The following is a 13,981-nucleotide window of genomic DNA, read 5'->3' as shown; positions in this document are numbered from 1 at the left end:
ACAACCCAATCCCTATCTCTCACCACCAGGTCCACCACCACAGGCACCACCACAGGGGCAATATCCTAACGGTTATCAACCACAATCCAATCCCTATCTCTCACCACCACCACGTGGACATTATCCCAACGGTCATTACCCACAATCCAATCCCCGCCTGCCACCACCACCACATGGACCTTATCCCAACGGTTATCACCCACAAAGCAACCTCCATTTCCCAACTGCAAACCCAGAACAAAGAGACGGGGCGGAGAAGCGGATGTAAACGCGGACAGACTTATGCATATATATGTAGCGAGGGATACACAACGAAGATGGGATGAGTGATGAGAGGCCGTGTTTGGAAATTGGAGTCCGTCGGGAATTGGGATGGGGCCGGTATAGGAATAGAGGGACTTGTAATGGTAGATGTGGAGGGACTTGTGGGTAAGGACAAGAAGTGCGGGAATAATGATACTGGAGGATATTTGGAGAAGGCTGTGGAAAGTGAAAACGCGGATGGATATAAGCAGTGATGGATGGGATGGGATTGCGAAAAGCTTGAAGTTTGGCACTTGCCACTTTGCGTAAAAAGTTTGATTTGGTGGTTTGTGTTTTTGGTTTCGGTTTTGGTTTTGGTTTTCTGGTTTTAGTCTTGGTATTGTTTTTGGGATTCGGTTTTGTGCTTAGGTCGTGCTTGGTTGTTGTTTTTGGTATTATAGATTGCGTTGGATTTGGCGTATAAAAGTGGAAAAGCGAAAAAAGTGGCGAAAGGGGCATAATATTAATACACCCTTATAATCATCCATCCCAAGGTCTTCATTTAATACCACTCGTGAAGTGAAGCAGTAGTATACATGGCCCACTCTCTGCCCTTACGCACCATGCTTGCTATTGAGACATGCAAAGAAAACGCTCCCATACCATATCCATATCCATCTTACACCAGCTCGCTCGTAACATTTGAGAACTCGCCCTTCTCCAGCTTCGTCTTCCAGAAAATCGGGTTCGTATCACTGAAACCATGCTTCACCCATCCATCCTCCTTGACGTGATACAAGTTAATAAACCCACCCGAGTATGCATCCCTATGCGTCGCAGCCAAAATACTCCTACTGCCTAGCTCCAGCGCCTCCTTCTCGCTCAAATCATACCGATATTCCGCATCCAGCACACCATAAGCAAACGTCTGGCCAGAACCAACGCAGAAGAGGTTTCCTGCCAGCCGCGTGCCGTCCGAGTCGATGTAGTAGAGCGCGGGGCCTTCCGAAGGCGTCACGCCGGCGCACATGGTGCCCATGGACAGGCCCCTGCCCTTGTACGAGTAGACGAGGTTGGCGAGGATCTTGGAGGCGGCGGCGACGGAGATGCGGCGTTTGTGGCGGAGTTCGTGCAGGCGGCATTGCATTCCTAGGTAGGCGAGCCAGTATTGACAATCCTAAGGGAAAATAAATTATCAGCCATATTCTTCCCGTTCGATTCAGGTCAACTCTGCAGTTTCGAAAACATGATGATATTTGTCGTGGTAAACGCTCGAGGTGGAAGCAGGAAAACTCACAGCAGCTCCACCAGCCATTGTACCAAGTAAACAACTGTTGATCTCGATGACCTTCTTGACCGTCTGCGACGCAATCCAGTTGCCAGCCGTCGCTCTCGAGTCCGTAGCTACGATAATACCGCCCTGGAATCTGAATGCTAATGTTGTAGTACCGTGTGCGATCTTGATGGGGCAGTTGGGGTTGGCATGGTCGTCTGTTGCGGCTCGAAGCCAAGCGGAAGGCTGTGATGATGGAAAAGAAATTAGCACGTTGCCACCAAGACAGAAAACTTATTTTGAAGCTTGGAAAAAGCTGTGGGATGATGGGTAACTCCATACTTGAGCTACAGGAGGCATGGCGAACTTGAGGGACAAGCTTGGGGTAGCTTGGTACAGCTCTAGTTGATCCTCTTCCGAGATGTTCTCCTTCTCGAACATCGGCCTGCTGTATTGCGCTACGAGGGTATCCATCTTGAAGGTTGGTGAAGGAGTGTTATGGAGGGGAAAGAAGTGGTGGTGATGGAGTTGTGGAGGTTGATGTTGTTGGCGATGATACGGAGCTTCAGGCAGAGCTTAGATGTCGCGTCAGTCGTACCTGCTTCGCTGACTAACCACCATATCACGTGCCATTGTTTTACTACTCCGTACCTAGCCTAGTCTCAAACGAAACCTCAACTCCCGCTCCTGTTCAAAATCCCTAATCACTTTCCTAAAAAAAAAAAGTTCCGTTCCGTTGCAAATCTTGCTCTTGACAACTTGCGAGCATATCACATTTCTCCATTTACTTTTCGGGAAAATTCACTACGTTCACCCCTGTAATATGCAACAACTTACCCAATCATGGAGTTCATATTACACTTTTTAAGAGTAACTGGAAAGCCAAGTATTCGAAAAATGTGTTGGATGGATAAAGTGTTGCTGTAGGGGGTTTTGGTTGCAATCGTCAATTGGCTGCAGGTACACTCCTCCATTCTTATATAAAATTGTTATTTACTTATACTTGGAATTGGGTATCCACTACATGATCCTCTATGTCGTTATATCATATCCTAAAATCATATACTCAGCCAATGTAGCTCATCCGTTGAGCTCTGTCCCTAAAGGATACCCCGAGCTCGGAGGCTCGAGGGGCTGCCTCATCCTCATGGGTAAGGAACTGATATTCCATGCATAGTAGCGTCGTGCGCCTTTCAAGCTCGCCTCTTTCATCCCATCGGCTCGTTCATCGCCCACTCGACATAAGGTTTATGCTCTTCTCCTAGCTCATCGTTGATAGCCACCAACAACTTCGCCCCGACACCCCTCAGATACCACAGAATATTCATCCGCTTGACCAGAAGCGCATAATGCGCCAATATCACAAGGGCTTCCGGCCGACGCTTATGCATCAATGATATATATTCCTTCGACACCTTACTCGGCCACAGGTAAATCATGCCCACAATACCCATCTTCCCCAACATATACGGTCCGGACCACAACTTTCTCAGTTCCTCAAGCGCAGTTCCGCAAACCTCTAATTCCCACTTATCCAGCGCCGTAGATTCAGGGCCTGGTTTCAAAACCTCGTAGATCTTGGCGAGATGTACGTCCTCGGGATGATCTCGTTTGTTGTCGGGCGTCATTGGGCTTTTGACGAGTTGGTAGCCAAGCGGCCCTGTCTCGAGCGCATCCCAGTTATTGAACAGGAAGGCCATATAGCCCCTCAACGCATGGAACCAATGGGGCTGGCCTTCATAACTGGGAACTCTACCCATGGGCCCCTCCAACGAGCCCGACATATTCAGCATGTACGGCACGACAAAATGCGAGAATGCGAACACGGCGTGCAGGTTTCCCTTCTTCGGGTCGTCCGCCAGGTAAGAGCGGAAGGGTGGGAGGGCCAGTTGTTCGGAGATCATGGCGAAGGTAACGAGCTCGTCTTTGCGGGCGGGGATGAGGGTGCTCAGGTTTAGGGCCGAGAGGGCTAGGATGCCGTGCATGAGGAACTTGTGCTCTAGTGCCATTCGGGGGATGGTCGTTTGCCAGACGTGCACTACTTTTGGACCGGTGATCATAAAGCTTACGACTGTTTGGTAGTGGTGCAGTATTTCAGCGCTCCGAAGATCCATATCTCCGAAACGAAGGTTCAGACATGGTGGGCCAGACGTCGTGACTAATGGGGTTGTTTTGGGATTCTTCTTAGCTCGCGGCTTTTGAGGCTCAATTATAGTAGGTGGCGGCCTTGGAGTACTAGTTCTGTTTTGCAAGGTCGGACGCATTGATACCCTTGTGGGTGTGAGAAAAGCAAGGCCGCATTGCAGTTTATTGCGTTCGCAACTCGTGCATATGGGCTTTCTCTCATCGCACTGTCGGCTTTAGTCAGCCTTGTGTTTGGCAGGAGGTCTAAAGAAGGAAGTGCTGGTGTGGACGGGAGTTTCCACATATATATGAATGGTGGCACTTCTACTCCACTCCGTACTAACCTTGACTCTACGCCTCTTACATTGATTACAACCTGTCCTGGTTTTTCTATGCGGGCGCCGGATTCTCCAATCAGACCCCTCACCCTCCATCACCGGTGGCTGGGATGAAGGTGACATCTTGATGAGGGAATCCAGACCCCAGACTCCAGACGCACGCTGACGGCGCTGGAGACGGTTGTTGGTTGGTCGATTGGCCCCTTGCTGGGTAAAAGACTCATAAGGTGGTGTCGTGCCGTTACAGTACAGTACTCCGGAGTACGTACCGCACTCTACTGGTACCGTCACTCTGGGACGTTGATGGGATGGGAAAGGTCCGATGGGGTGTTAATAATTGGGGAGATCAGACGGACGTCGTCCGTAGTTTACGCTACCCCTGTTGCAGATCACCTCGTTCTCAAGCCGACTTGATTGGTGGATTGGGAGTCGAGCTCACAGAACTGAACTCAACTCATCCAAACTTCGGCTTGACAATTTTATATAAAAGTATCAACTGGGTACAAATACGAGCCGTCGTTTGTCTCATCTACTAACGCTGGCGTTTTTCCGGTGCAGAGTTACCGTATGCATGTCATGTCATGTGAAAGCACAATGAAAGAGTTTGAATAATAGGGAAGTAAAAACCGTTAGATGCAAACATAGATTGCGACGACAGACTCATGTCTTGCAGTAATGCGAATTTTTGATTTAGTACAGCAGAATGAGATTTCACTCCAAAGATGTTCCGTGCGCGACGGGATCAATTACTCAGCCTTGCGCTAAAGTATGAGAAGGCTGACTTTTCGCCAAAAATTGAGTCACCGTTCTATCGTCACAAAGAACTTTGACAACAACACCAACTTTGCCCACCATCATCCGCCACAGATGAAATAGCACCATAATCCAACACGGGGCACTATAGAGAGAAGCATGTTTAGCACCTTTCAGATATCTTTTCCAAGATCCCATAAGCGCAGGAGTCGCAGATTACGCAGGTAGACGGATATCTACATTTACAATTTCTCACGCTGGCTCTATCATCTCCTCAATCTATCGGAAAACAGTTCTTCCAAGTATTTCAAAAATCTGTCAAGATGGCATCAAGTGAGAGCAGTGGAGTGTCCCTCAACACTCGCATTTTGAACGTCAATACCACCAAATTTGGATTATTTCAAAATCCGCAAATACTCGAAACACTGGAACTACCCCGCGACCTCTCACCGAACGATCCATTACTACTGGCGGCGCGTCACCTGAAGACGAGTAGTATTCCGGTTGGATTTCCTACAGAGACTGTGTACGGACTAGGTGCAGATGCGACGAGAAGCGACGCAGTGAGGGGCATATACAAAGCAAAGGGCAGGCCATCCGACAACCCCCTCATCATCCACATCTGCGACCTCACCATGCTCCGCGACTACCTTGTTCCCGCAAACACAAAACATTCAACCTCAGACCCAGATCCAATCCCCGAAATCTATAAGCCGCTGATCAAAGAATTCTGGCCCGGCCCTCTCACTATCCTCCTCCCAAACCCCACCCCTAGCAAGCTCGCCCCAGAAGTCACTGCTGGACTATCTACATTCGGCGCCCGCATGCCCTCTTCCCCCTTGGCCCTCTCCCTTATTGCTCTCGCCGGCGTCCCTCTCGCCGCTCCTTCCGCAAATGCATCTACCAAGCCCTCGCCCACAACCGCCGCACACGTCCTACACGACCTATCCGGGCGCATTGAATTGATTTTGGACGGTGGACCTTGCCAAGTAGGCGTCGAAAGCACCGTCGTAGACGGCCTATGTTCTCCTCCAGTGGTGCTACGCCCAGGCGGTGTAAGCATTGAGCGGATCCGGCAATGTGTAGGTTGGGAAGAGACTGTAAAGGGATATAAAGACCAAAGTGAGATCGGGGCAAACGCACCAAGAGCCCCGGGAATGAAATATAAACACTACAGCCCGAAAGCGAAAGTCGTGCTCTACGAAGCAGCATCTAAACGCGATACACGCACTGGCCGTATCACCAATTCCGGCGTCCCGCTAGAAGCATGGCGTCTGCTGGCCGCCAAGGATAATAAACTGTCCTACCTTGGTCTGGAATCAGCCAGTTGGCCCGTGAAGATTGGGATCGTGAGTACGAAGCACTGGGTCAAATGGGCGGGGTTTCATGGCGCGAAATGGAGCACAGCCGAGAGGCCTAGCCAAGCGGCTACTGCTACTTTGGACACAGACGAGGCTCATTATTCGGATGACGAGTGGGATAGTGTGATTGTGAACCATGGTACAGAAGAAGATCCTCAATACGAGCCCGAATCCTTCTCCCCGTCCTGGACGCGCAGCACTAGATCCGCACACCTAAAAGTCCTTGATCTCCAACCCCCCACCTCCACCACTACAACTACCCCTACCCCTCCCCTCCCCAGCGACCTAGTTGTCACAACCGGCGAGCTATGGCAAGGCGATCGTGATTCCGGCTATGGTTCCGGAAGCGAGGATTTCCAAGACGATTTCCTGAGCGATAGCCGCACTCGACATGTAGCTGATATGTACGAGATTGCCCTTGGGGCTGAGACGGGCGATATTGCGCATGGCTTGTTTTCGGCGCTGAGGGAGTTGGATGCTAGGGGTGTGGATGTTATTTATGTGGAGGGTATTGAGGATGAGGGTGATCGCAATGGGGATGGGGATGTTGCGGCTGCGGTTATGAATCGGTTGCGGAAGGCAGCTAGTGTTATTGAGAAGTAGACTTGGAGGAGGGAAAAGGAACCCGAGATACTGGATACGGGGGAAGTGGAACTGGACTGAAGATTTCAGACGGCCGGTGTTGGTTAGTAGAGGGTTGGTGTAGAGATACAGTAGAAATGGCTTTAACACCATTCAAAATCCAGAATAGATCTGGAAACCGAATTCAATCAACACAATTTCAAATTAGAGCCAGTCCAAATGCACTCATCGCTTAATTCGAAATAACTTTTCCTTGCCAGGAACCTCTACTATAACCGTAACTCCAAATCTACCTCCCTTTTCTTCTCTTCCCCCGCAAAACAGTCTTCCCACGTACAACTGGTCATCTCACCACAATCCCCTTGCCCACCCCCTCCCACACAACCCCCCTCTATCCCCTTCTCCCCACACATCTCTCCTCACAAACCCTGCCTCAACCAATCCCCCAACTTCGCCTTCCCGAACTGCGCTAGATTATTCATGCCCTGCTCACTCAGATCAATGCCCTTCAACTGCGCCGCGTCCTGCGTCGGCGCCCGGCTAACACGCTGCACGATGATCGTCGGGTCTGTCTCGAGGATGATGCCGTCGTCAACGATCTCGTCGATGGCGAGGGCGACGAGGTCGTAGTTTTCAATTATGGTGCGTTTGTCTACTGATTGTCTGGGTGGGTGGTTGGTTAGTGGGGTGTGTTTTTGAGAATTGAGATAGAATTGGGAATTCGGGATTGTATTTGGGGGTTTGGGAATTGGGAGGAGAAAAAGGGAGGGAGAGAGCAATGGAAAGGGGGATATACTTGAATAGCAAATGTAGGGAGTCCCGTAACGCCAACACGACGTTATACAGCATAATCTCATTCTCCTCGACGCCGCCAACCACATACATCATGACATCGCTCTCGCTCTTGTACAGCACGATCCTATTATCGTAGAGAATGATATCACTTGTCTGCTTTGCGGTTTTCTCCAGGAGGCCTTTTTCGAATGCCTTTTGCGATTTGACGTCTGCGTAGGGTGGGGTGGGTGTTGTTGAATCTGGACGGGTTTGTGTTAGTAATTTGGAGGAAGGGAAAGGAAGAAGGGGTGGCGATTGGAGAGAGGGAAGAAGGGGGAAGTGGGATTTGAAGGGGGGAGTAAAAATGGAGGGGCATACGTGGTCCTGTTCCTGTATGCGGCGAGCTGTAGTATTTTGCAAACACCCGTGATCCGTCGTCTGAGTTTAGGATTATGATGGCGTTTACGGCGAAGAGGGACATGCTTGGTGCCATGGTTGCGGGTCTGGTGGTTGTGCAGATTTGTGGTGGGGAGTTTGAGCTTGAGCTTGAGCTTGGTGGTGGTGGAGGAGCTGTCTTTAGGGTGCTGGTGGAGGTCGTTCGAAAGTTGAGGCCTTGCGGTTCAGGCATGACTGGAACTATTTTCAGGTTGCTAAAATCTCTCCTTTTTTTTCTTCAACTTCATAAATGTTGCAGCTAGTGCGCAGGGTTGAATGCAACGGTTTTTAGTTCGTTTTGCTTTGCTTCTTTTTAAAGTTTGTGATCTGTTGTTTGCTCATTCTCGATTTCTTTCGCAAGTGTATATTTGCGTTGGACGGCGGCAACTTGCCTTCACAGACTGCTCTGCTTCCGAAAAAGGAAGTACTACAGAGCAAATGTGTACCAATCCATTTTAATGACTCTGCTAAGAACTATGTAATCCATCTATGCCGCCTGCCATACCCGTGCCTCCATCCATATAATTTGTATTTAGGAAATCAAAAAACCCCAAATCAATGTCTGTCGGCCATTCGAATGAAGGTATTTCCACTGCTCTATCTGACTGTGGAGTTTGCGTAGGAGTAGCAACATTTATCTGTGCGTTCAGATTAAGGCACCTTTGCAAGCATTCCAATTCTCCTCTCCGTTTCTTCTCCGTGACTTTCACAAGGTAATGCGCAGTACGGAGCGCTTCCCTCGATACATGCGAATTGAAAATCGTCACCACATTCTGCAACGTCTCCATAGCTTTCTGCAAAAGCGTCAAACTCTCCATAGTATTAAGAGCGATTAACACGCAGATGCTGTGGAATGGTACGCCGATGATGGTCCACCACTGTTGCGATTGGGTGACAAGGGAATCTGCTGCTTCAAGTGCTGATCGAATCATAGACAGGATTACCTCAGTCTGCTTTTGTGATAGTGTGACGCCGATGTATCTTAATTTTCGATAGATGCAGAACATTGCGTCTGCTCTCATTAACATGAGCGGTGGCTTTGAAATAGCCATATTCCCTAGCCGCAAGATCCCATCCGTCAGGACCGTAGCTGAACTCGGGGAGCCTATATCACAAAGATCTGGCATCAAACGTATAAGGCTAATAAAGTCATCCCCTCCATCGTCGGTAACAGTCATTGGATATCGACAAGTAATGTTCTGAAGCGTTATCTTCGTCCGTCCATACTGCGCAGAGAAAAGTCGGTTCAGGCAGTCAGCCGTCCAAAACACCCTCCTGCGGCTCTTAATCTCCTCCTCACTCATAAGCACCCTCTTACCGGGCGTAATTCTTATCTCGCTCATCTCTTGATGAAGTCCTATAGACTCTGCAATATGCATCGCCATACTACTCGCCACCCACGAAACATGCGGCTTCGTCGTACAACGTAAATAGATAGCACGTAAGAGCCAACCAACAACGAAGTCAACCGAGAGTAACACTTCTGAATGTGCGAAAGTGCTGTCTAGTATTAACCTTGCTTGTTCGACGATTTCTGCTTCGCGTATGAAGGCGGGTTGTGCAGAAAATAAAGATCCTAAGGCCAACACTCCACACAACACTACTTCAAACCCAGCATCTATGTCCTGAGTTTCCCAGCAACTAGAGGCCCGGTGGTTAAACCCGTCGTGGCTTATTATATCAAACATTGGATTGACTGAAGTGAAAAACACGTTTGAGAGACTTTTCACATCCTGGGGTGCAAGGTATTGCAATATGTTCTGTCGAATTACGGGATTATTATCGATCCTGGTACCTGTATTCCAGGCAAATGCATGTAACCTCGGAGGCTCATCCGCATTAAGTGCCAAGCCAAGGCTTCTTGGGAATGCAATTGCACTATCTACCCTCGTAAACCTGGTATTGCCTGTCCGCGAAGATTGACGCTCTTCAGAAAGTTCGTACAACTGTTTTTGCGGCTCCGTACTGGTTGTCTCATGGGTTTCCGATGTCTGAAATGGCTGGTTCCGTGCTTGTGAGGCAGGGTCTGGATCTATTGATAACCTTCCTCCAGATATGACTTGCTCGGAGGAAGATGTGGGGATCTCGGTATTGGCGTAAACGCAGCTGTAGTCGTAGCCAATGCAGATTTCACATGGGTGGCCACCATCGCATTTGACTTTTCTGTGTCGGCATGGCTCGCACGCTTTACGGATACGACGACGCAGTTTTTTACGTGGGGGAGATCTATCGACGGTTTGGTCTTTTTCTTGCAGTGGCTGTTTGAAATCAGTAGTCTATGACGCGAAATATGTAAGAGTGGGCTTTACTAATGCGTTTAATGGGGTCCGAGACATTACTAATAGGACGGACTTTGCGAACTTCTGTGGGATGTGTTATATGTGGCAGTTTCAGGGGGTTGAGATGAATTGGATGTCAGTATAGAGTTATTCGGAGTTGCGACGGAAGTCGGATGGCACGGAGTTAACCATGCTTGTTTAGTAATAACCAAGTTCGGATAGCACGGGATGGGCGGAGCAAAGAGTCGAGCTAGTCAACTTTCCTTCCCCAAGTATGGAATTTATTTCACATATAATAGTGATGCTTATTAAATATGGGTTTTTATCGGCTCCCATCTTGTTATAAACCCCGCGCAAGACGGAACAAGTCTTGGGTACTTAAGCAACCCCGTTCCCATTGCAATCTCTTATATCTTCCATTACTACTATATCCTATAGGTAACACTTAACTATTCCATTCAAAAGTAGGTCTTAATATTAAAACATACAAGTAAGTGTTTACGAAAAACTATCAGAATTAGTTTTATTCTAATGTTAACCAGTTATTCATCAAGTCAATAACACTTGCTCGGAAATCCCCACCATGTTCAATGACAATGTCAGCAACCACAATCCAGCTCCCAAATCCGTTCTCGTCATAGGTCTAAGCCAACACCTAACCGGCTCGCCTATTGAGAAAGCCATCAAAGAAGACTGGGCAAAAGAAAAGGCCTACGGAATTGCAAATTCATTCGATAATGTCGGTTTTAATCTCGACCCGAAAGACGTCCCAGGCACGCTCAAGGCTCTCCAACACGAGCTTCAAGGAAGATCTTGGGATGGTATACTACTTGGCTGGTGTATAAGGGGACATGTGGAGTTTACTTTGCTCTTTGAGGAGGTGCACTCGGTGTGCTGCGAAGCGGTGAAGGCAGCACCGCAGACGAAGATTATGTTCTCTACTGGGCCGGATAATTTGGTGGAGACGGTGGTGAGGAACTTCCCTGTGGGAATTAGTGTTTAAGATGTGAGTATCTGTTTAAACGATGGAGTCGCTCGTTGGGTCCATATTTGGAGATATTTCTTCAAAGTATCCCTTGTCGATTCAAATTTATGGCGGTATTTTTGGCTCAATCTATATTCTTTTAATCTTTTAATTCCAATAGACTATCTTAATACAAGCTGACGCTATCTAAATGTAAATGTACCTATACTATGTATCTATAGGTGCTAAGCGCTGTTGTGGTTTAAGATACTAGCACTACAAAGCCTGAAAGATGAAGTGAGCCCGTTTCTCTTTCATTAACCCTCACTCATTTTTATACCCATTACCAGGGCCAATAAAGTGTTCCAATTACCCCAGCTCTTTAAGCTTTCTCCTAGTTTATATATTTCAATAAAGTACCATCATTTCACTCAGTCAGCCGAGTCAGCCTAAGTACCCCCTGCTAAATGCTCCAAGGTTGCTATTGGCGGTTCAAGCAATAGTGGCTGTGCAGCAGGCATAACATGAGGTAGTGCCAACACAGCAGCATAATAAGGAGCACACCCCATACTTTTACCTCCTGCCTCCAGCCTCCTAATATCATTCCCCTAAGTCCTCACGATCAACCTTTATGACAAAACGAAATGGATCCGCTTACGGCACTCAGTCTTGCAAGTAGCATCGTGCAGCTTATTGACTTCGGAGTTAAACTATGCGCTCTTATGAAAGAATGTTCCGAAATTGCAGGCTGCCCAGCAGAGGTTCTGACGCTCTCGCGACGACTTGAAGCTACGCTCCAAACACTCAACGACCTTAGTGAAACAGGGCGCGCTATTCTCCAAAATGAGGCAACAACCTTGACAGTATGTATTGAGAAGGCTAAAGGCTTGTTGCTATATCTGGAAGGGTTCAAAGTCGGCCCTGCTTCTGAGAAGGGTCCGGGGAATATGGCCGCAATATTTTTGGACAGGAGAAAGCTTGACCTCCGAAAGATCGGCATAGTCTTCCGAACTAAATGGCAGTCGGAGAAAATACAGCAGTTAAACTTGGCTTTGGATCAAATGTTAGGTTTGATCCAGTTTCAAAGCCAGCTCAGAGTAGAGCATGTACACCCTGAAAGTTAACAGTCTCGGAAATTATCGTCTGACAGTTGATAGAAACACTACTTCGAGGCTGGAAACCAAAACAGACACTGTGATTAAGCATCTAGGACAGATGAAGCTCGTTCGGCCTAACTCACACGAAATCAAACGAGATACCCAGAAACGTGGGTATCCCAACCCAAGTAATATTCAATGCCAAAATGCTAGCTAATTCATGTGGTTTACAGGTGAACTACAAACATTATTCTTAGTCTCGGCTGGTCGAAACAACACTTTCATCGGTCGAGAGGCTATTTGGAAGGAACTGGTCTCAAGAATTAAACATAGAGAAGCATACCGGGTTTGCGAGGTTGCTCTTTATGGCCTTGGAGGCATCGGGTAAGAGCCTTTTGCCAATGTATCTATTGCTAGTTCAAAGTGTTTAATTTGTCGACAGAAAATCTCAACTGGCCTTGGAATACGCCTACCAGAACAAAGAGGGCTCGCCAAATACCTCTGTGTTTTGGGTCCACGCCGCAAATGTTGGCAGATTTGAGCAGGATTACAAAGCTATTGCAAAGGCTTTCAACTTATCTGGTTACGATGACCCACATACAAATATGCTTCAGCTGGTACACGACTGGCTCGAAGATCAGTATGAACAAAGTTGGCTGATGATTATTGACAATGTCGACGGAAACCAACTATTTGACACAACTACTCATGGAAGGACATGCAGAGAGTATATACCCCAGAAAAACTCAAAGGGAACAATAATTTATACGTCTAGAAATCGGGAAATCTGCTGCCAGCTCGTCGATGATCCAATCCACGTACCTTCGATGACCAAAACTGAAGGACGGACTCTTCTCGGAAACCGTTTGATAAGCACTAGTACCGACGCCGAGATTCAGGAGCTTCTAGAAGAGCTGGACTTTCTTCCACTCGCACTTATGCAAGCTTCCAAATACATGATCGCTAGGCGAAAGAAAGTGTCCCAATACCTCCAGCAGTTTCGAGAGAGCAAGAAATCCAAGATCAGTCTTCTCAAACACAGATTCTCAGATACGAACCGACGAGAGCGTGGCCTAGAGTCTGTGGCAGCTACATGGATTATCTCATTCGATCATATTAGAGATGAATGCCCCAGGAGTGGCGAGTTGCTCTGCTTGATGAGCTGTCTTGACCGCCAAGGAATACCAAGATCACTCATTATCGACGAAAATGAAAACACCGTCGAATTTGACCGCGCTGTTGGCCTCCTAGAAGACTACTCATTAATTTCGATGGACGAGGATAATACTCTTTACACCCTCCACCGGCTTGTGCATGCAGTAACAAACGCTTGGGTCGTCGATCAAAACAACAAGGAAGAGGCACGATGGGCAGTCCGCGCACTAGAAACCACATCAAAAAGATTCCCAGAGTATCCAGAATTTGAAAATTTTCCCTTACGTGCTTTATATCTGCCACATGTCGACGTTGTCTTGGGACAATCTTCTGTCTCCCCGAATTCTACCGAAGACAAGGAATATCTGCTGGCAAAAGCACATCTGCTTAGATGTGTATCTTCTTTTTCAAGGCGACGGGGCCAGGGGAGAGCTACTATGCAGTACATTAAAGAGTCTTTAAATATTTACGAGAGTCTATTGGCATTTGATTCGATGGAAGCGTTCGACGCAAAGAGTGAAATGGTAGCTTGTTTGTTAGAAGAGTATGAATTGGATAAGGCTGAGGTTTTATGCCGACATATTCTGGAAGGCCTCGAAAAGA

At 47.9% G+C, this 13,981-nt stretch overlaps 6 protein-coding genes across 6 annotated transcripts; 2 read left to right on the top strand and 4 right to left on the bottom strand.

Annotated features, from left to right (window-relative positions):
• Positions 1 to 922: 922 nt before the first annotated feature.
• On the bottom strand, positions 923 to 1,990 carry PRE2 (Proteasome subunit beta type-5; the record flags this gene model as incomplete). The annotated part of the gene is made up of 3 exons (XM_031153567.1): positions 923 to 1,420; positions 1,541 to 1,762; positions 1,859 to 1,990. 3 exons carry the CDS (start codon positions 1,988 to 1,990, stop codon positions 923 to 925), a joined length of 852 nt encoding a protein of 283 aa, XP_031001444.1.
• A 734-nt stretch (positions 1,991 to 2,724) lies between these two features.
• Positions 2,725 to 4,101, bottom strand: UPC2_4 (Sterol uptake control protein; the record flags this gene model as incomplete). Its single annotated transcript, XM_031153566.1, has 2 exons — positions 2,725 to 3,867; positions 3,985 to 4,101. 2 exons carry the CDS (start codon positions 4,099 to 4,101, stop codon positions 2,725 to 2,727), a joined length of 1,260 nt encoding a protein of 419 aa, XP_031001443.1.
• A 953-nt stretch (positions 4,102 to 5,054) lies between these two features.
• On the top strand, positions 5,055 to 6,695 carry sua5 (Threonylcarbamoyl-AMP synthase; the record flags this gene model as incomplete). Its single annotated transcript, XM_031153565.1, has 1 exon — positions 5,055 to 6,695. One exon carries the CDS (start codon positions 5,055 to 5,057, stop codon positions 6,693 to 6,695), a length of 1,641 nt encoding a protein of 546 aa, XP_031001446.1.
• Positions 6,696 to 7,093: 398 nt separating this feature from the next.
• ret3 (putative coatomer subunit zeta) lies at positions 7,094 to 7,941 on the bottom strand (the record flags this gene model as incomplete). Its single annotated transcript, XM_031153564.1, has 3 exons — positions 7,094 to 7,337; positions 7,471 to 7,708; positions 7,827 to 7,941. The coding sequence occupies 3 exons, from the start codon at positions 7,939 to 7,941 to the stop codon at positions 7,094 to 7,096; spliced, it is 597 nt and encodes a 198-aa protein (XP_031001445.1).
• A 409-nt stretch (positions 7,942 to 8,350) lies between these two features.
• On the bottom strand, positions 8,351 to 10,219 carry RDR1_1 (Protein RDR1; the record flags this gene model as incomplete). The annotated part of the gene is made up of 2 exons (XM_031153563.1): positions 8,351 to 10,141; positions 10,193 to 10,219. 2 exons carry the CDS (start codon positions 10,217 to 10,219, stop codon positions 8,351 to 8,353), a joined length of 1,818 nt encoding a protein of 605 aa, XP_031001440.1.
• A 257-nt stretch (positions 10,220 to 10,476) lies between these two features.
• Positions 10,477 to 11,165, top strand: LHYA1_G008642 (uncharacterized protein; the record flags this gene model as incomplete). The annotated part of the gene is made up of 2 exons (XM_031153562.1): positions 10,477 to 10,480; positions 10,705 to 11,165. 2 exons carry the CDS (start codon positions 10,477 to 10,479, stop codon positions 11,163 to 11,165), a joined length of 465 nt encoding a protein of 154 aa, XP_031001439.1.
• Between the last annotated feature and the right edge of the window lie 2,816 nt (positions 11,166 to 13,981).

This window comes from Lachnellula hyalina, assembly GCF_007821495.1.
Source record: "Lachnellula hyalina strain CBS 185.66 chromosome Unknown contig00243, whole genome shotgun sequence".
NCBI classification, from domain to species: domain Eukaryota; kingdom Fungi; phylum Ascomycota; class Leotiomycetes; order Helotiales; family Lachnaceae; genus Lachnellula; species Lachnellula hyalina.
This window is presented reverse-complemented; position numbering and strand designations above follow the sequence as displayed.